Source organism: Alnus glutinosa, chromosome 3, assembly GCF_958979055.1.
Source record: "Alnus glutinosa chromosome 3, dhAlnGlut1.1, whole genome shotgun sequence".
Classification (NCBI taxonomy): domain Eukaryota; kingdom Viridiplantae; phylum Streptophyta; class Magnoliopsida; order Fagales; family Betulaceae; genus Alnus; species Alnus glutinosa.
This window is the reverse complement of record NC_084888.1, coordinates 18,571,509-18,594,758: the sequence shown is the minus strand read 5'-3', so window position 1 is coordinate 18,594,758 and position 23,250 is coordinate 18,571,509. Positions and strand designations below refer to the sequence as shown.

The 23,250-nt window shown below is 35.1% G+C and overlaps 1 protein-coding gene across 1 annotated transcript; it reads left to right on the top strand.

Moving 5' to 3' along the window:
- The first annotated feature begins 217 nt into the window (after nt 1–217).
- Nucleotides 218–9,476, top strand: LOC133862413 (beta-amyrin synthase-like). Its single transcript, XM_062298217.1, has 18 exons — nt 218–504; nt 3,462–3,647; nt 4,774–4,863; nt 4,933–5,130; nt 5,215–5,290; nt 5,724–5,890; nt 6,032–6,220; nt 6,407–6,520; nt 6,788–6,907; nt 7,112–7,234; nt 7,333–7,431; nt 7,567–7,623; nt 7,921–7,967; nt 8,045–8,188; nt 8,343–8,520; nt 8,671–8,751; nt 8,869–8,952; nt 9,060–9,476. Exons 1-18 carry the CDS (start codon nt 304–306, stop codon nt 9,180–9,182), a joined length of 2,277 nt encoding a protein of 758 aa, XP_062154201.1. The 5' UTR covers nt 218–303; the 3' UTR covers nt 9,183–9,476.
- Nucleotides 9,477–23,250: the final 13,774 nt, after the last annotated feature.

The following is a 23,250-nucleotide window of genomic DNA, read 5'->3' as shown; positions in this document are numbered from 1 at the left end:
GCAAGATAATCAGCATTAGGAGAGGCGGCTCTCAACTCTCAGGTAGTGCTTGGCGGCTCTCATAAGTGAATGAACTTTAATTTAATGACTAATTAGTCAACATATATATATATATATATATATATATATATATATATATATATATATATATATATATATATATATATATATATAACTTAGCTACGTACGTAGGTAAGATTAATAGTGTACTTACTTACTTTAAGATCGAAGGAAGTGTATATAAATAGAAGAGCAATATTTTGTGAGTGATAGGAGGGGAGATCGAGTAGTGCATGCTAAAGAATGTGGAGGGTGAAGATTGGGGAGGGTGCGAACAACCCTTACCTCTTTAGCACAAACAACTTCGTGGGGAGGCAAATATGGGAGTTCGACCCTAATGCCGGTACGTCTGAGGAGCGAGCCGAGGTTGAAGATGCTCGTCGACATTTTTCCGATAACCGCCATAACAACAGGAACAGCAGCGACCTCCTCTGGCGATTGCAGGTCTCTCACCTTCATCGATCTTCTACATCTTCTTTATATAATTTGTGTTTTCCAACCAACCTATAATCTTAATTAATTATAATGTTGGTGTTAATTATATGGAAAAAAAAAAAAAAAAAATTGCATGCATGAGCTAGCTAGCTTTAAAATTAACTAAAATTCTGTTAATTTGTGAATTGAATCATTTAAAAGATCATAAATAATAATGATTTAAACACATTATGTAATTTATTTTGAAATATTAAGTATATGTAATGCATATATGTAATTATATGATAAGTGCTATATACTGTAACTTAATCCAACAATGTTAACATGATCGTAGGACGGACGATCCATTCTAATCATTCCCGTCTTTTGTTTTTTTTTTTTTTTTTAGAGGAATCTATCTCTTGTAAGATTGCAAACAATTCAAGCCAAAATTCTTGGACACCTCAAATCTCAATTCATTAATTCAAGCTGAAAGTTAAAACAAATGAAGCCCGGCCGATTGAACAATCTAACACCAAAGTATAAAAATGTTTTAATTGAGAGTCTCATGTGGTATTCAAAAATAACAAATAGATGTACCCAACTTCTGTTTACTTTTTTAACCGAAAGTATTAAATGTCACATTAGAACCACTTAGATTATGAAACATGTCACCCATCATAATATATATATATGTGTGTGTGTGTGTGTGAAAATTACATTTAAGCCCCCCAAACTACCTACCGTTTTTAAAAGTAGCCCTCCAAACTACCAACTCTTGAACTCTAGCAACCCAAACCACAAAAAAGTTTCAAAAGTACCCATTTTTACCGAAATATTCCTATAATACCCCTATCACGTGTCATTTGTCAATTAAAAAAATAATAAAAATTAAATTTTAAAAAATAAAAAATAAAAAAATTAGGGGTGGCTGGCCACCCCCATTTTGGCCTCAACCACCCCCAAGACCGGTTTCGGGGTGACCGAACCACCCCCAAGGGCCATGGGGGTGATTCAGCCACCCCCAAAGGCCAGAAAGAAATAAAGAAAAGAAAAGGAAAAAAAAAAAACACAAAACAAAAAATGTTAGGGTTTGGCCGAACCACCCCCAGGCCTAACGGGGGTGGCCGAGCCATCCCCAAGGCTCTTGGGGGTGGTTTCGGCCACCCCCATTTTGCTCCTTGGGGGTGGCCAAACCACCCCCCAAGGGCCATGGGGGTAGTTCGATCACCCCCAAACCGGCCTTGGGCCACCCCTTGGCCAAAATGGAGTGGTCGGCCACCCCCATATTTTTTATTTTTGGTTTTTTTTTTTTTTAGTTTTTTTTTTCTTTTAATATATATATATTTTTTTTGAATTTTTTTTTTAATTGAAAAATGACACATGGCAGGGGTATTATAAGCATATTTTGACAAAATAGGTTTTTTTAAAACTTTTTGATAGTTTGGGGGGCTAAAGTCCAAGGGTTGGTAGTTTGAGGGCCTACTTCCAAAACGGTTGGTAGTTTGAGGGTTAAAATGTAATTTTTCCAAAAAAATATTTATAAATATATTAAAACTATAAAAATTGTTATGTATAATGTTAAAAATTGATATGTGAACCTCCAAGAAGAGAATGGACTTCTCTGAGTCCATTTGGCAACCCACTTTTTTTTCCTTCATTAAAAAGTCAAACTCATTTCTTCACGTTACCAAATAACTTTTTTCACTTTTTTCTCACAAAAAATTCATAGCTCTTTTCACATTTACATCACATCAATCAATTCTTACTATTTTTTAAAAGAAAGTCAAATTTCTTTTTTCTCATTTACAAACAACTTTCTTTACTTTTTTTTTTTTTTTCATATTTATATCATATCAATCAATTTTTATTAATATTTTTTAAAAAAAAAAAACAAAAAAAAAAATAGAATGGTTTGCTATACACACCCAATATTTATCCCTCTCTCTCTCTCTCAGGTGTGTTTGAGATTATGATTTTGTAAACAAAAAGAAAAAAAATGCAATTTTAAATCAAATCACAAAAAAAATGAATCGTTTGGAATTGTGTTTTTAAAAATTACGATTTGAAAACTTAGAAAATTTACTTTTTTAAATCACAGACAATTGGGTAATTTTTTCAAAACATGTAATTTTTAAAGGCTAAACTACAATTTCAAATGCCAAAACACTTAACAGCGTTTTTATAAATTATTTTTTCAAATCGTACTTTTTAAAATTGCAAATCTAAACAGTCCTTCAATCTCCTGTACGATGATCAAGTCAATTTTGTCGTTAGCATTTAATCGGGCTTCAGTGTTTCACTTATAATACCCTTGAGCTCCATACGACATGAAGTCCAAAAGAGTGTGGTTCCAAAACTGGACCCCAAGAGTTTATTAGCCCACCAGCTCCAAACCCAGAGGATAAATTCTCTTTATTCTATAGCAAATTTACATCTATCTCTCTCTCTCTCTCTCTCTCTCTTTGTGCATCAAGAGTCAAGACATTTACATCAGACATAAGATTCAGAGAAACATATAGACACAATGTGGTCAGATAGCCGGACAAGCACATCCATGATCCAAATTTCCTTTCCTTAATTCTAGGGTTTCAGAGAAACAATCCAAACACTAGGGCTAACGACTGTGTCGTTACTAAAAACTGTATGAGATACGACATTGATGACAATGACTAGGGTTGTAATCTAGTTGAACCCAGTTAAGTATCGAATGTTCAAGTTTAATTCGATTAATTTATTTTTTTAACACGAGTCGAACTCGATCTTATCACCGAACTAGATAATCTGTTCAAACTCTGTTCATTTATTTTTCGAACGAGCTTCTTAATTAGTTTAGTCATTCCATATATAATATGTCGTGATTGTTTAATGTTTTTTAATTACGGTTAAGATTTATACTATATCACCACAATCTTCCAAATTTGTTCGTCAATTAATTAAGGATGTCCTTTTTGTTACGATTAAATATTCTATGATTTATAATGCAGTTTTTAAGAGAGAAAAATTTCAAACAAACGATTCCCCAAGTGAAGGTCAAGGATGGTGAGCAAATTTCAAATGAAACCGCCACAATCGCGATGAGGAGGGCCGTCAACATCTTTACAGCCTTGCAGGCCAGCGACGGCCATTGGCCTGCTGAAAATACTTGTGGAATCTATTCCCTTCCTTGCATGGTATCTTCTTTTCATCTCCATTATCAGAAATAAATAATGGAGTACGTCGTTTTTAAGTTTTATTAATTAATTAGGTTATTAGTAGGGGTACGTGTACATGTGGACCGATCGATATTAACCCACAAATGCGGATACGGTTAGTAAAAATTATTATCCGCATATGCGAAATGCGGATGACAGTTTTAGAAACTGCGTGCATCCTCGTACTTATTATATTTAATAAATTCACTAAAATAATGTTGTTTTGGAATAGCCTTACATTGGTTTAATTGGTTGGTTGTGTTGCTTTCTAGCTCATGTAATACTTGGGCAAAAAGGTAAAAGTAATGTGAAATCAATATATTTTCAAAAGATTAGGGCTTTTAAAAAATAATTAAAACAATCCCAAAAAATACTAAAAATTAACCTAAATTATTTTTAAAATCGTTTAAAATATGCTATAATAGAGATCTAAAGAAGGCTCAAAAGACTAAAATAGGTCACTTACTCAATATGCGGATACCGGATAACAACTGCACGGATGCGGTTAGTAAGCCCATAATGCGGATGCGGATATCTAAAATTGGTATCCACATTTTGCGGATGTGGCTACAAATATTGCAAATATCTGCATCCGCATGTACATTATATAGACCTCTAGTTATTAGTAGTATTTAATTTTATTATTATTTAAAATATAAATGTTATTTTGTAATTCCAATAGTTGACTTATATAGCCAAAAATGATCAGTCAAATTAAGTTAGAATTTTGTGGGTGTATATTTAAGTAAATAAAAGACAATATTTAAGTAACTAGTATATATGATAACATAATTAATATTTTCCTTTTAGCTCTAGCATATATAATTAATAGGCTTAGTGATTTTTTTTTTTTTTTTTTTTTTTTACGTGTCCACACAAGAGAGAGAATGAGAATTCAAACTAGTGACCTCCACTTCATGAGGCGTGATACCCAGACGATTGAGTTACCCTTTAAAGACCTTAGTAATCATTGCTCAATGTTCATGTTTGCTCAAATATTTTGTTCTGGGTTAAATCGGCATAACTTTTAATTTTATCCAGTTGATATTGCAATAATTTAATTAATTGTAACTAGTATTAATTAATAAAAAAACAAAAAATGCAGATCATGTGTCTATACCTTACAGGGCATCTTGATGCTGTGTTCTCTGCAGAACATCGTAAAGAAATCCTTCGATATATATACAATCAACAGGTACATTAATTATACGATTGATTTGGAGTTGCTTAATTAATTTAAAGTTAATAACGTCCGTACGTACAGCACGAAGACGGTGGGTGGGGGCTGCATTTAGAGGGTGAGAGCAGCATGTTTAGCACAGTTATGTGCTACGTTGCTATGCGCATACTTGGAGAAGGAGCGGACGGCGGTCAAGACAATGCTTGTGCCAGGTCCCGAAACTGGATTAGAGACCACGGTGGTGCAACTCATATACTCTCTTGGGGAAAGATTTGGCTTTCGGTACATATATATATTTTGTGTTTAATTATTTCTTACTCATTAATAATTACCAATTAATTCTAATTAATTACCATTTTCTTCTAGTTGCTTGGTGTCTATGAATGGTCTGGATGCAAGCCGATGCCCCCAGAGTTTTGGCTGTTCCCTCCGATTAATCCTGGTTAATTTGCACCCCATCTTGATCCTTTTATATATATATATTGTGGAACCATTTTTTTTTTCTCCTTTTATCTTCTTAAAGTTCATCTGGCTTTTAAAATTATTATTCGGTTTGAGATATATGGGTTATTATTGAATTTTGATTCAATCATATATAATTTTAAAAGCCACATCAACTTTATGAAAATAAAAAGATAGTAAAAATATGATTTTTAAATCGCTATTTTTAGATTATAAGTTTTGAAATCGCAAACTCAAACGGATTCTTAACAGAAAATTCGGAGGGAAAGAAGACATTGTAAATTTTTTTGGAAATTAAATTTGACGTTGTAACTTTTTAAACTTAAGAATATGATTACAAAAGTGTCGAAACATAAAAGAGGCAAGTGAAGTTTCCATTGATAATTATACATTTATCCCATGTATACATGCAGCAACACTTTGGTGCTATCTTCGAGTAACTTATTTTTCAATTTCATATTTGTACGGGAAGAGGTTTGTTGGGCCGATAACACCTCTCATTTTAGAGTTGAGAGAAGAGCTGTATGTTGAACCTTACCATACTATTAATTGGAGGACAGCACGCCACTTATGTGCGAAGGTGATGATCGATTTTTGCATATATATACCATTTAATTTTTACAACAATATTTATTAATTAATTTGATTATACATATATATAGAAGAAAATGAAATGATTTTTGTAAAATTAATTAATTAATTAATTGTTGTACGTACGTAGGAGGATATGTATTGTCCTCATCATTGGATACAAGATTTGGTTTGGGATGGTGTTTACATGCTCACGGAGCCTCTTCTAACTCGTTGGCCTTTTAACAAGCTAAGAAATAAGGCTCTTCAACTAGTGATGAAACACATTCATTATGAAGATGAGAGTAGTCGCTACATTGTCATTGGAGGGGTGGACAAGGTAATAAATAAATAAATAAATACACTATTCATTTTTATATACAAGGAATACATAGAGATCGATCAAGGATATATATATATACATATACACCGCACGCATACACTCCTCATATATATATATATATGATCAAGTTATATATGCCTACTCCTCAACTTGAGAGACTCTTATGCCCCTTCAATTGGACAGCCATTTTTTACGCTAGCTACTTGGATCGAAGATCCACATGGGGTTTACTTTAAGAAGCATCTTCATAGGATACATGATATCTTATGGGTTGGAGAAGATGGAATGAAGTTGCAGGTTAGTAGACATATATATTAGTCACAACTATCATATATAGAATCTTGAGAGTTTACAGCTTTTATTTATTCTTGTTTCTCAAATTGAAAATAAATAAAAAAAAAAAAAATTTACTTAATTTTCAATCACATTGGAAATGCTTCCCAAGTTATACTTTTCATTCTATATTCAGCCAGGCCTTCTCTTTAAGTAATAATTTTTGTTTTGAAATTACTAGTTGTACGTACGTCTACCCAATTTTCATACTTCCTGTTCATATATATGCAGACTTATGGTAGCCAGGTTTGGGATGCTAGCTTTGCCATCCAAGCTTTGCTCGCTACTAATCTCAATGATGAAATTGGACCTACCCTTATGAAAGGACACGACTTTCTAAAGAAATCCCAGGTTTTTCTCATTTACATTCTCCAATTACGGAGTGTCAAAGCTAGCAATTTATAAATTATTTTGTAGTAAAAGTTATATAGTACCTCAAGCATTTTTCATATGTATTAATAAACGTATGTCTCTTCAGGCAGTTTATACACATGGGTTTATATCCTTTTCATTAACATTTTGCCTTGCTTTGTCAACTAACGTAAACTTGGGAAGGTCAAGGATAATCCTCTTGGCGACTTTAGAAGGATGTTTCGTCACATTACTAAAGGGGGATGGCCCTTCTCTGACCAAGATCATGGATGGACTGTTTCTGATTGCACTGCAGAAGCTTTAAAGGTAACTCATTATGTTCAACTACAATTAATTTGAGACTTGAACCTCACCTCATCCACATTTAAAGGGGTTAATGATCATTGAGCTATCTTATATGCCAGTGTATACTGTTGCTCTCTATGCTGCCACCAGAAATTGTCGGTGAGAAAATGGAACCTGAAAGGTTATATGATGCAGTCAATTTCATAATTTCTCTGCAGGTGAGAATTAGACTGTACTGGAATTGTGTATTCCAACTACTTTATGTTTGCACAAAGTAGATAAACTTGTGTTTCCTTTTGTCTCTCCAACATATTACTGTAATAAGAAGCTCCATCTTATGAGTACTATTGCAGAGTAAAAATGGTGGTCTACCAGGCTGGGAGCCAGCAGCCGGCTCGTCATGGTTGGAGGTAAATGCTTCAACATTTTGAATTAACTTATTGTTTGAACCAGTGGAAGCCATCGACACCACAATCTAACAGCAAAATGATAATAAATGATATTCAGAGACTGGAAAAAAAAAAAAAAAAAAAAAAAAAAAAAAATCCATATTTCATTTTCCCCTATCTGCTTTAATTTCCATTTCCACTTTAGAGATACTTCCAATCACATATAGTGTTAGTGGAAACCTTGTACAGTATTATTGTTTTGATGGCATCTTTAGCAATAATTGACCAAAGGTATTCTTTTTCTGTGTTGTTCTTCAGCTGGTTAATCCTGTAGAATTTCTTGAGGACACTATGGTTGAGCATGAGTAAGACTTGGCACCTTTTCTTTCTAACAATTGTTTATGTTGTAAATTACTTAAGGACTAAAAAGCAGGTAATTCAGGTATGTTGAGTGCACTTCATCAACAATACAGGCATTGGTTTTGTTCAAGAAATTATATCCAGGGCACAGGAAGAAAGAGATCGAAATTTTCATCACAAAAGCTGCAGGGTACCTTGAAGACACACAAGAGCCTAATGGTTCATGGTATGTTTCTTGAGTTAATTAGATTCGTTTGAATCGTCAAAGTTCGAACTCATGACCTTTGTTTTGATACCAAGTTAAATCATCCCTTATTCTAAAAGCTTAAGCTGATAAAAACTGAAAAATTTAATCATTTAATTTATATTCTAACATGCAGGTACGGAATTTGGGGAATTTGCTTCATATATGCAACCTGGTTTGCACTTGTAGGGTTAGAAGCTGCTGGCAAGACTTATCAGAATTGTCTAGCAATGCGAAAAGGTGTGGAATTTTTACTCAAAACACAAAACGATGATGGGGGTTGGGGAGAGAGCTATCTTTCATGCACAAACAAGGTAATTTCTTTCCTTCAAATAATCTTTCTTATGCCCTCATTGATGCCTAAATTTAGTTAGTTAGTGCAGTAACAAAGAGCTGATCTTGATTAGTTGCTGACTATCTCCAAAAGCAAAAATAGAAAAATATTTTTTGTCCATGGTTTACAGGAATATACGCCTCTTGAGGGAAATCGATCAAATTTGGTGCAGACTGCAATGGCTTTGATGGGCCTAATTCATGCTCAGCAGGTGACTTCATGATTTAAGCACTCTGTACTTAACTCATTCATAAATCATTTTAATTTTCCATATACTTTTTTCAAAAGATTTGAAGTATAAAATTTTATGTCATATATATAATAATAGGCAGAGAGAGACCCTAGTCCTCTTCATCGTGCAGCAAAGCTATTGATCAATTCTCAAATGGAGAATGGTGATTTCCCCCAACAGGTACCACTCCTTGTCTTAATTAAAAATTACACCAAAAGTAGCTTTTATTTATATTAGAAAATGATTTTGTCATATAACCATTTACTGCATATATATTTTTATTGCAGGAGCTTATTGGAGCTTTTATGAAGAATGACATGTTGCACTACGCGCTTTTCAGGAGTACCTTCCCGTTGTGGGCACTTGCAGAATATCGCAATCATGTTTCATTGCCTAGCAAATCTGTTTAAACTATACATTGTGGATTATAGAATACAGCAATTCTATATACCCATTTCTCGCCTCACCTTCATATCATTAGATTGATGTGGCACTGTCTATCAGCTCTTTAATTTTTTCCATTTTTAATAAAGACGGTTGATGAAAACTGTCACTTCTACCCAATGATACGGAAGTGTAATGAGAGATGAGTATTGAGACACAGCTTGAAAACAATGAACTAGCTTCAAAAACATGTATTCTTATTGAATTGTTATATTCTAGTTTTTAGCATGTTTTATTATAAAGTTTTACAATTAATATCATATTATCCTCCATGCTAGGACTAGCTAGCATGCATTTTCATGTACGATGTTGTTGCAAAAGTGCGGGTGCATGCCTTAAAGAAAGAGTCGACATTAGCAAATTTTCTATCATTTGTAATTATTTCAATGCTGTTTTAGTTTAGCTTGGGTCTACTATTGGAAAGTCTATAAAATTTATGATTGTTTGATGTTTCTGCCTTCCTTAACCGTAGTTCAGTGATCTTCATATATAGCAAATAAGAGTTAGTCCTTTAATAGGACTTTACAAGATGGAAGCTCAGTAAGACTAGAGGTAGAAACCTATACAACGACTATCAAGATAGTTTAGATAAACTAGAACTCATATTCAAATCTAGATAGATTAATCTTTATCAGCTGATAAAGATTTATCTAGTCTAATACACCCCCTCAAACTCGACGTAGGTGGCCTAACGTTGAGGTTGGAAGCAAGGAGAAGAAACCAGCTGGCAGGTAGAGGCTTTGCGAGGACATCAACAATCTGATCTTTTCCAAAGATGAACCAAACATTTAATAACTTATCTGTAACTTGGTCACGAACAAAATGATAGTCTATCTCTATGTGCTTTGTACGCGCATAATAGATAGGATTGGAAGTGAGATAGGTGGCACCTATATTGTCACAAAATAAAGTTGGTGCACATGGAGGTGAGATCCGAAGTTCATTTAGTAGAGTCTGAATCCAAACCAGTTCTGCAGAAGCATTTGCAAGGACCTTATACTCCGATTATGTACTAGAACGTGACACAGTGGGCTGCTTTTTGGAACTCCAAGATATCAGATTTTTACCCAAGAAGACGCAATACCCAGATGTAGATTTGCGGTCATCCAGGCAGCCAGCCCAATCTGAATTCGAGAAGGCTATTAGTTGATGAGATGAGAGCTTGTGGATGCAAAAAGTGTACTCAATTGTGGCCTTCAAGTAACGCAAGATGCATTTAATAGCAGTCCAGTGAGGTTCTTGGGGATCTTGCATAAACTAAGAGACCTTGTTGACAGCAAACGCTATATCTGGACGTGTGAGAGATAGGTATTGAAGAGACCCAACCGTGCTGCGATAGAGTGTAGGGTCTGTAATGGTTGATCCTTCAAACTTGCTAAGTTTAGTAGATGAGGACATTGGAGTAGAGACAGGCTTAACAAGCTCCATATTAGTCTTTTTGAGGATACCCAGAATATACCTTTGCTGAGATAGGTGAAGTCCATTCGATTTCCAAGAAGCTTCAACACCTAAAAAGAAGTTTAAAGGACCCAGATCTTTTAGAGCAAAAGAGGAGTGTAAATCTTGTCTAAGTTTAGATATAGCTCCTCGATGCGAACTAGTGATGATGATATCATCAACGTAGATTAACACAAAAATTTGAATGCCATTAGCCTTGTAGATGAAGAGTGATGAATCAGCCTTGGAGCCCTTGAAGTTGAGTTCTGTAAGCCAAGCACTAAGTCTTGAAAACCATGCCCTTGGTGCTTGTTTTAGTTCTCTCTCTCAGTCTGTCTAGCACAAGAAAGGTAGAAGAAGATCAGAAGAAGCAGCAAGGAAGATCTCTTTCTCGTGGGTAATCTCTCTAGTTCTCTTTCTCTCTTTCTCTCCCTCTCTCGGTTACTTGCAGTGAAGAAGAAGAAGAAACAAAAAGAAAGAAAAGAAAAAGAAAAAGAATAAAAGAAGGAAAATGATATTTAGTTTTAAATAAGGGGTAATTACTTTTTCTCCCCATTAACTACCAGTCATTGTCAACATGCCCCCATGAACTGACACCTCGACCAAAAGAGAGTATCCAACTACCAACTTTACACACTTTGCCCCCTTCCGTCAAGGAATTCCGTTAACTTGGACGGAATATTCCATTTTTGGGCGTTAATTTTGGTTTAAAGACCAAAATGCCCTCCAACAGTAATTAATAAAAAAAAAATATTAAAATTAATATGTTTAAAAAAGTTGAGGTCATTTATGTCTTTTTACGAATTAAACTGACGGAAGGGGGCAAAGTGTGTAAAGTTGGTAGTTGGATGCTCTCTTTTGGTCGATGTGTCAGTTCATGGGGGCATGTTGACAATGGCTGGTAACTGATGGGGGAAAAAAGGTAATTACCCCTTTAAATAAAGTGTTATTTTAATATTTTGGTGATTTTATAGTTTTTATTATTTTAAGTACCTAATGATTTTAAGATGTGTTTTAAACATGGTATTTCAAGCGGAGTATTGAAATATAAAAATACGCCGTTATGATGCCCGAGTGAAAATATAATATTTTACAAAAGCGTCGTTATGCTGCCCAAATACTTTTAAAGTATTTTAAGCGTTATTAACACTAATGCCGTTATGCTGCCCAGATTTTATAGGAATAAAATAAGGTTATTATTCTGAAACATAAAGCTCATTATTTATATTTGGTAAGTTGTTACGTTTATTTGATATAAAAATAAATATATATGATTTTTAATGTTAAAGCTTTTATAATGCTATTTTAACTAAAATGGGTATTTTGGTTATTATTTATAAATGCTATTATAATGCCCGCGTGAAATATGTGGCATTATAATTAATCAATTTTATATGCCGTTATAATGTCCAAATGACATTATATTTATTAAAGATAAAAAACAAAGGCAAGAATATTATGCTTAAGGATCTTAATAAATGCCGTAATAAATCCCGCATAAAATATTAGAAATAAAATGTAATTGGACCGATTTTATATGTCGGGGTTATGCTCAAGCGAAAATAGGAAATTATGGTAAGGTTTAAAGGTTAGAAATGAGAATAGAGTTAAAGGTATTTTTAGTGAATTATATTAATCTATTATTGTTTGTATTAAATTATATTGCAGAGAATATTTATTTGTAAACGCTTTTCCTGAAACCAGAAGAATTATTGTTAGTATTTCTTACTTACTGAGGATGATACGTGTGGTTTAGTCTTTAATGACTAGTGATTGCTGTTTTTATTTAATTGTATGCATATGGTCTGGCATTTGATATGGTTATCATGTTTTGGTTGGAATTATGCATATGATGTGGTTTACATGATTATATTGTAGTAAAGTTATGAGTTATGAATGGGTTAATAAAAAGACCGGAGGTTTAGGTACCAAGGCGTCAGTGATTGAGGAGACCAACGGATGAACTGAGGTTTACAAACCAAGGCGTCAAGCAATTGACTAGACCAACGGGTAAACCGAAGTTTAGGTACCAAGGCATCAATTCATTGATAAGACCGACGGATAAACCAAAGGTTGAAGGAATGAAGATAATAAGCTGGCGGGCACAAGGCTCACAGTGGGAGCTCAAGGCTCCGTAGTAGACTGGCGGGCATGAGGCTCACAGTCGAGACACAAGGCCCTAAGAACCAATATGCAAGTATATAACTTAAGTAAATAAAGAATTAAAGCAGATAAATAAATGTGATTAAATGTATGTGAATATAACTATCATCATTTGATTGCATTGCATATGGTTAAATAAATTAGTGTATCACTGTGGTTGAGGACTGTTGACTCACTCGACCATAGCATGAGATTGTGGTGTTAACCACAATCACATGCGAGTTTTGCAGGTATAAAGGAAGCAGGTTAAGGAGGAGGCTTTTAGCATATAATCATTATTTGGAGAAAGCAGTAATTATGTATTTATTAAGTGCCGCATGAGGCACATATGTTATTATTTTGGATGTAATTATTATATCAGAACAAAAGGTTATTATTTTTATATTAAGGTTATTCAGTCAGCTCTAATGTGTCATTATAAAGAAAGAAAAATATATTCCGCTGCCAATATTTACAACTCTGATGAGTTAGTAATGTCACGTGGAAATCGAAAAAATTTCACTTACGCTTTTTGTAAAAGCGAAGTGTTACAACAGGGACTTCATGAGGCTTGAGCAGAGCAAGCAATTGTTGACACTGCTCTTGAGTCACAGAAAGTTGAACAGAATCGGATGATTGAACCGCATTCTAAACCTGATGAGCAGAAGCAGGTCACGGCTTAGGTTTATAACTTGGAGGAAAGCCGTGTAATTTGTAACACTTGTCAATATTGTGGCCAAGAAGACCACAATGAGTGCAGGTGGGACGTTGCTTGCGGAAATGTGGCTGTTTGGGATATGAAGTTGAAGAAGACGAATCAGTCTTGGATAGTAGAGCTGCTGTATCGTGAACAAAGGAAGAATAGGCACATAGCTCACGTTGCCTCTCTTCTTGGATTACCAGGGAAAACACCTTATTTATAGGTGGTAAGGATCTACCAGAAGAATCTACCCTCTAACATTAACAAAAAATTCATTTAAGCCCATAAGAAAGTGAAACACATACTCTTGGTGATGATGATCAACGAGAACCTTTGATCCTCCAAAAGTGCATTTTGAAACTGGACGAAAGTTCAGCAATTCATCCCAAAGGCCCTTCAATTGAGTATAATACACACTAACAAAATTGTTTCCTTGTGCAAGAACATAAATCTTCTTCTGTAACTGGAAAATTCTAGGGCTATTGCTTTGTGAAAAGCGTTCTTGCAAGCCGGACCACATAGCAGTAGCAGAATCAATGAAAATCACGCGCTTGCTATCTCAGTGGAAACCGAATTGAGAATCCACGATAAAACCTTCGTGTTACAACGCATCCAAGCGTGAAAAGAAGAATCAGTAGGAGATGGTTTAGGAATAGTGCCATCGATGAAACCTACCTTATTCTTGGCAATCAAGGCCATTTCCATGGTACGAGGCCATGTGCTAAAATTATCTCCATTCAGCATATGAGAAATGAGCACTACTTCGGGACTGTCGCCATGGTGGAGAAAAGACAGACTTGAGAAATTCTCATTTGAGAATGGAGGAGGTGGAGTGGAAGAATCATTCATGGATGAATGCTCTGATACCATATCAGATTTTGATTATGTAGAAATTCAACAGATGAAGAAGAGAGAAAATAAGATGAACTTTGAGAGAGAGAGAATCCAGAGAGTGAAACCTTATCTCATTAGAGTTAAGAATGAATTATTAGAGTTGAATCTGTATTTATACAAGCTAGAAACCAATAACATAATTACACATGTTTAACTAAGATAACAAACTGAACTAATTCGTAACAGATTAAAACTAATCTAACTAATCTGTAGTATGATATTTTTAGACCATTAAGAAAGAATTATAAAATTGGGTCAAATTTTAGCTTGGGATTTGGTGATAAATTGAATATATTTTCCGTCGTATCCCCAATCCCTCCTAACACCATAAGGAGAAAATTGGAAGTGTGGCTGTAATGCCCAGCCAAAACATGTGGCAAAAATCGTCTATGGAAATAATTTGTTAATAAACAAAGCAATAAAACTGAGATAGATTAATATTGTTGATTTTCTAAATCACCCAAAATAGATGGTTGAAATGCAAAGAACACCCAAAATTATAAATGCTTGGCCTTAGAGAGTACATAGAATTTGGGAATCAGGAAAAAGTTTGGACTATCTGTGAACTATTTGAACGATGCAACATCAACACTAAAGAACGTTCGGACGATGCCACGAAGGAGGTAACAAAATTTTAGGAACATCGTCTGAACGGTTTGAGATAGCTGTTCGAATGGTCATAGTGTTGCATGCAATAATAATACATCAAAAAGCTTAGAAATGTGGGAACACTCTATTTAAGGGCTAGGAAACCCTAGCAAAACCTCCCAGCTAGCCACCCATCAACCCTAGAGTGAGAGAGAGAGAGAAGTAGATAGAGAAAGATAAAGAGCTTGCTTGGCTTGGAAACCAAAAATTGTCTAAAGTTTCTTCTTTGAGATAAGAATAATTGACTCTAGTCTTGTATTTTGTGGTTTGTTCTAAGGGTGAAAATGCAGGCGGATAATAACCACTAGCTGTCCGCTATTCGGATGTGGTTAGCAAAAAACACTATCCGCATATGCGGATAGCAGTTTTAAGATATGCAAATATCATTATTAACTGCATATGCATACCCTTAATAATATATTAAATTAATTAAACAAAGTCGTTTAGGTATCATCTCATATTCGAATAGCGGTTTTCCAATTTTTTTTATCATTACCAACTATAAATAGATTATGCAGGAAGCTGAATAATCTATGAAGTTAAAATTTTATGGCAAAATGATTAGCAAGTGTGATTTGAATAATAATGTCCAACTATAGATAATGTCTTTTTGTATTTACTAGAAGCGGGAATTGCAATTTCAATGCCTAAAACGCTCATTACCTCATATGCAGATAGCGGATAATAACTGTACAGATGCGGATAATATTCACATGATATGGATGCAGATTCGGATATGTAAAAGTGATAACCGCATTATGCAGATACAGACATTACTAATAACCACATCTACATCAGCATTTTCAACCCTAGTTTGTTCTATACTAGCCTTTATAAAATATGATCATTAAAACAACCAATAATTGTGTTGTTTGTAGATCCTTAAGCCTTAGTGTTTTAATATCTTGTTTTTCCTTAATTTAAGCTATATTTTGCCAACCAAATAATTAATTGTTGCAATTTATCTTTAATTCAATTTTATTGTTTTAATTTAATTATGTGTTCTAGATTCTTGGATTCGATCTCGAATTGATTGAGGTATTACTTTGCGACAATCTTGTACTTTGGAGCATTATTAAAGTTGCAGCAAACATCTCATTATCTCCAAGGCCCAATTAATAAAAGAGTAAGTGCATTATAAATTCCTAAATAAATGCGCGATTTGAATTAACTCCTTCGCTTTTTAATTTTGGAAATTAAATGCATGAGTTTTCAATTATTCGCAATAGATCTCTCTATGTTTGATGTCCAAGTTTATTGTAGACCGTTAGTGTCACTTGGCAAATCAAATTAAAATAATATTTTTTTATTCAAAATTAAAATATAAAAAATAAAAGCTAAAAATATAATGTTTGGTTTAGATTTGAGCGCGGGTGATGATCTCTATTTCCATCATCTTCTCACACAACGAAATTATCAGTAAACAACGATAGATTTGAGATACAATACCCTTTTCGATTCTCTTGGTTTTCCCTATTCCAAACCCTAACCCTAGATATTCATTACCAAACTCTGCAACTGCAACGCTCCAAATTTGAACCAGCAAATTTGTAAGCAGAAACCTTTGGTTTCCACATGACATTACTACTACATTATAAATGAATTATCGCAGCGGAATATATTTTTTTTCTCTAAAGATTTAAGAATTGATAACACAATACATAAGAACTGACTAAATTACCTCAATATATTAATTAGACACGTAGTTTTCTCTTACACGTATTAAGTACTCTAAGTACATCAAAACAAGTGCCACAAACGGCACATACACATACATAAAAACCTACCGAAATACAAACGTCTTTCTAAACATGTTATATACAACAATGGTTGTAACACAATTAATTACAAATAAATATAACTGGCTATACAAATGTTAGCTTAAAATATTAAAGTCATCAAAAGTAATCTATAGATATCAGGATCAACATATGAGTCCTAGCCAACCTGATCTCCTTTCTTTAGACCTGCATGTTCATCAATCCTATACCGTAATTAAGTGAGTCAACTATTTCAATAAGATAATAATTATTTATTTATTTAGAAGCACATAATACAATGATGTAACATTATGTCTCTCACACACACACACACACAAACACACACATATATATAAAGCAATGATATAATGACAGTTTTATGCAAAGTCTTATTTATTTTCTTTCTTTCACTCTACTTGTTTAGAGCCATTACTCAGTTAACGGTTATCCTTAGAGCTATTACTCCTTCCACACAAAGTTTATTTGTTTGCTGCTAGAAACCTACGGTCTCAGTCTTATTATTATTAAATCTTTCACGGGAGCCTAAGGTTCCGTTGGTAGCTGTTGCCTCTTGCTACTTACCAGCTTTGTTATTAACAAATTCATTAGTCACAACAGTATAATATGCAATGTTCCATTCACACACATACAATTTAAACAAATCTACAATCATTATATTATGGAATTCAATATCATGCTCAGTAAGTAATTTATACTTACTCCATTTTCCACTTTCAGAGAATATCCACACAAGTGATCACTGCAATACAGTTTTGTACATGTGATAGTGAATTAGTACAAATCACTAAAAACCTATTTTAACACTTTCGTCACTTCTGACTTCTAAAGAACTTAATATAGGTTCCTAATGTCGCTTGATATTATGACAGGATATAAAAATAGATAAGTTACATGACCACATATTTTCATATGGTCATTACCACGGCATTTGTCTAGCTAATGCCTAAAATACTTATAAAGTAAAACAGACATTATAAGAGCATTATTATGCTAAAAGTGTAATACTTTCTGTATAAAAAAGGGACATAATAACCCATTAATATAAATAATGGGTATTATATTTTAAAAATATATGGACGATATAACGACATAAATATAAATAATTATTTTTATCATTTTGTGAAATTTGGGCAGAATAACGACATTAGTGTAACTAATGCTTAAAAACATTTTAAAAAATTTGAGCAGCGTAACAACGCATTTACAGAATATTAAAATAATTTGGGCATTATAAATATAACACTTTTTGAACATAGATTTTTAAAATACCCTTTAAACATAAAATTAATCTTTAAACTAAAATCAAAGCTTTAGGGACTTACCCAAAATATCTTCAAAATGTTATTGGGATATTTTTGAAAAGATCCAAGCTTAAAAATATCCTTCTGGCCGAGAGAGACAGCGAGTGAAAGAGAGAGAGAGAGAGCTTTGAGAGAGAGTCTTCCATTTTTCTTTAAAAGCAGGTGGGCTGACCGAGAGAGAAGGAGAGGAGGTTATGTTTTTCTTTGGTAATTGATGAACGCCAAATATTGTATATTTGGATACCTTAATTTGCATTTATTAAACCTTTAATTATGTTATTTTTTGATATTTTTGAATAGTTTTAGTGTTTTAGTGTTTTGTAGGTCATTGAGAGAAAATAACGATATTTATGTGAAATTGCAAAGAAGTGGAAAAACCGGTCACATAAATGTACCTCAAGAGTTTGATCTTCTCTCAGAAACTCTTACTCTCAAATGTGGAATATATATATATATATGGGAAAGACAAAAAGAAGGAGACACACGTTGGACCTTTGAGCTGGCAGCAAAAAGAGACAGCACCGAAGAAGAGGCACGATTTTTCATCCAGGATCATAGCAGAGAATCACGCCTGACTCCTTTCCATACCTGAAACACGCCCGATTCTTTACAAAGAAGGAGCAGCTGGCAGCACCAAATTCTTTCCAAGTCTGGACGTGTGATCATGCGGCGCAAGGAGGACCTAAAAACTAGACCACATCTTTCCAAATCCTGGCAGCAACATGTGAGGTGGAGGCGCCAATTGATGAAGGGCAGGACATGCAGCTATTTTACACGTTTCTTCTCACACGTTCTTTTCCTGTTTTGGCAACAGACGAGCTTAGCACAAAAATGAAGACACGTTCATTTGAGTTTTGCCAGCACCGAGACCTAGAGCTGCGTGTAAATTATTGAAGTATTTTCTTTCCTCAAGAGGGAGCAGCACGCGTCTTCATCCAGGAAACCAAGCTCCACGATAGACCAACACAAGTCTTGATTTCTTCCCAAAAAGGACAAGGCAGCAAATGATTTCTTTCCAAAGCAGCAAAAAGGAGACAACCGATTTATCTCCATAACTGGCGCACCGAATCCAATGCAAAGAAGGAGCAGCAGCTAGCGATAGACACGCATGATTCTTTCCAAATAAAAGACCTAGCAGTGCACTAAAACGTGAAAGTGCAGAGGGCAATTAGATTTTTTATATATTTCCTTTAAGGGAGAGGGGCCGAAACTAGGGTATTAGCACTATATATTTTAGTGCTTTTCTCGTGTAAGTCAGGCTGAACGGAACTGAGGAGAAAACGTGAGTGGGCGGAATTGTTTAAGTCCTGTTCTCGCACCTGTAGCCTATTTTGTTCTTCCTATATATATAATGCTCAGGGGATCTTCAAACTTGAGAGGGATTCTTCCCATCCTTAGTTCTGCAGCATAATCATTAACTGAAGGATTAATGAGAATGCAATGTTTAGCAGGCTTAACTTCCATGAAATTACTTGGATCAAATTCTGGAACTGTACTCCAGATTCTTAGAATAATATGACTGTTGGTGTTCAGTCTTCTTCTCAGATGCTCATCCTAGATGCTTTTGACAGTATTACGGACTATATCAGGAAAGTCACGTAATTCTTCCAGGTGCTTAACTGGGTAGTAAGACAGAAATCCTTCTTCAAAGAGCTGAGTTCCTAATTTAGGACATCCAATCTCGAAGTGATCCTAGTCACCATTCCAAATTTGCCTTGAGAGGCCATATTCTTTGTCAGGGACATAAATTAATCCTGGAAACTCACAATGTGGCTCAAAAACTCGAAGAGTCTTTATCCCAAAGACTTTCTTGTACTCAAAATCCTTTCCATTAGTAATCAGCATCATTCTCTAAATCCACCTGTCAAAGTATTCAGTGTATGCTGGACTTAGGAAAATTAGGTTTTGGATCTCGCCAGGAAGGTCAAGAACCCTTTGTCGGATTTTTCCCATTTCCTTAGGACTGACCCTTTGGATCGGGTAGATCTCAGTGGGAGATCGAATCCGCTTAGAACTTGAGGATGCAATAGATTGTAGCAAAATCTTATTGCAGCTTAAATGATACTCAGTGGCTTTCATAGACTTATCATGAAGACTCTTATGATTTTTTAAGAAAGCTTGAGTTAAATTATCTAATAGTATTTGAATATGAAGAGGGTAATTGTTGAGATCACCCTTTGAATATTTGGTTGAAGTCTGAAGGACTTCTTCCAGGATAATACTATTAGTCTTTTCCAGATTGAAGAACTTAATCTGTTGAGGAACTTTCTGTTTAATCTCTGCTGGAAATTCTTCGTACTCATTCACCTTAGCTTTCCCCTTCTCCGCTGGAGTCAGGCGCTTAGGATTTACCAGATTGAAGGGATCAATCTGTTGAGGTTTTTTCTGCAGACGTTCCGCTGGTCTTTCTGCATACTCAATCACCTTAGCTATTCCTTCCTCCGCTGGAGTCAGGTGCTTAGGATTTTCCAGATTGAAAAATTCAATCTGTTGGGAGACTTTCTGCAGACTTTCCGCTGGTCTTTCTGCATAGTCTACCTTAGCTTTCCCTTTCCCTGTTAGGGTTAGGTGCCCAGGATTTTGAATTTCCGGTGGGAAATTCCATTTCTTAAGAATCTTAGCTGGTTTAGCTTTTCTTTCTTTTGTGGAAGAAAGAAACTTAGGAGGGGTCATTTTATCCTGAAAAATGAAGATGTTAGAAACAATCCAGAATTCAGAAATGACATTATGCTTAAAAACCATTTTTGAAATATACTTAGATATATCTTTCAAATGATCAAAGCATATCCAATAAATGGAGTGTTTACTGGAAAAGTTATTACTTAGATCAAAGTGTATGACAAAAGCAATTTTATGCTTACAAATTTGGATTTGCCAAAATTCACTTTTCATGTCAAACTTAGAGAAGATCATGGATCCGCTTAACCTATTGATTAGGTCTCTCTTATTTGGAATCGGATATCTTATCCATTCCAGGACTTTGTTGAGGGGCTTATAGTTAATGACTAACCTGGGGGCTCCTCTCTCAAGTTCAGCGTTTTTCTGGACATAAAAGGCTAAACATGACCAGGGGGACTTACTCTTACGAATTATGCCTTTGTGTAATAGGTCTTCTATTTCTCTTCGGTAGAATTCAGTAACTTCTGCACGCCTAACAAGCCTAAGCTCGCTGGCATCCCGTGATTCCAGCCCTAAGCCCTTCTGAAGCCTATTTAAGGAGCAGAAGTCTGAAGTTCAAGGCAGAGCTCATTTTCGGAGTTTACTCCTTTTGTAATCTCACCTGAACCTCTCATAAGCCAAACACTTGTAATGTTTCATTCCACTGTTGCTAAGTCTAAGATTGTAATCGCCAGTTGCATTCTGGCCTAAGTTCATTTGTAAGTTTTACATTCAAGTTATTTTGAATCTAAGCATTACTTTTAAGTTCATTTCATGATCATTGTTGAATACTCTCTTATTTTGTGTTCAGATTTTGATATTGAAATCATTATGCATATTACTCTCTTCTCTTATGCTCACCATCACTCTATCCACACTAGCCTCACCACATACTACTATTAAGCCCCCACTCTCTGCTTCCGCCCCCCTTTTTGGTATCAGAGCCATAAGTGTTGTTGAGTTGATTCCTGCTTGATCTGATCATCCGCCCAAGTGGCTAGTTATTAAGCTTGTTCTGCTATTGTTTCAGTCTGTTTGTTACACCACTCTCTGTTAAGATTCTAGGGTGAATAGGAATAGGACACTAGTTGAGAGTCGAGGGAAGGCCAGGTAAGTCGGGAGGACACACGGATAGGACATAGACGTATGACCTAGGAAACCTAGTTGGAGAACAGAGATGAAGTGTAATGGAGAGATGTCTTGCGGTAGAGAGACCGAAACAGTAGAAGTCTAAGCCAGGTAACCCTAAACTTGCAAAGATGAATAGATTGTTCAGATCTAACTCATCTGTAAGCTCTAGATCCACTCGGATCCCTGAGATTCCAGAGGTAGTCAACGAAGAACATGTTGAATACCACGATGAGGATTCCTTCATTGATGTCAATGATTGGAATATACCTAAGGTTCCCAGTAGAGAAATCTACAGAAAGAAGTGGTCCATGACATCGTTCAAGACTGAACAGCATGTCAAGACTGTAGAGCAAGTCTATGCTCTCAATAAGGAGCATGAGTTATGCCAGCTTTTTAGCCCAGAAGCCATTAAGCGACATAGAAGAGAAGGAACCCTTTGTCGGATTTTTCCCATTTCCTTAGGACTGACCCTTTGGATCGGGTAGATCTCAGTGGGAGATCGAATCCGCTTAGAACTTGAGGATGCAATAGATTGCCAACTGGTCAAACCATGTTGATTCAAAGTAGCCAGAGTAATGCGAGTATTCACGTTCCTCGAACTATTAATTGGTCTGACATTGAGTTACCCAAAGAATGGAGTTTGACCAATGAAAGTTTTAAGCCCGATCTCATAAGGCATAATCTAGGAGATCTAGATTATATCCAGCAGTACTTGGATGGTACTGTTAAGATCAATTTCGATCGAGGTTCTCAGTCGACCCCTAAGACAAATCTTCTCATAGAAGAAGTTGCAAGATCTAGTACATCTAGATCTGAAGTGCCAAGGTCTAGATCTTCAAGACAACCTAAGGATAAGACTCCAGCTAGGCATTCGTTTGCTGGTTCTACCTCGACGGAAGAACTAAAGCGACGAGATCTAGAGTTGGAAAAAGAACTAAGAAAGCTTAAGTTAAAGGGAGTTCAGACAACTTCCCAAGTGAGTCATCCATGTTATACAGCTGACACACAACTAGAAGATGAAGAATCCCAGGAAGGAAATGCCTCTCCCACGGAATCTGATTTTATAGTTGAAACAGTTGTAGACCCCCAACTATGTACCCTAAGGAAACCTTTTGAGATAGATTTCGATTTGCTCAACAAGGATTTTGAGTTAGAAGCAAATCTCGAAAGAAGAAAAGCCTATAAGGAAAGATGAAAAGCCTATAAGGAAAGATTCAATCTTGAGCAAAAGAAAGGAATCTTAAGTCACTTTAAGAAACACATAAGTGAAATAGAGATGCATATCTCTTATTTCGATTTTGTTGATGAGTTTTACCCTGTAGAAAACCAGATCCAAACCATC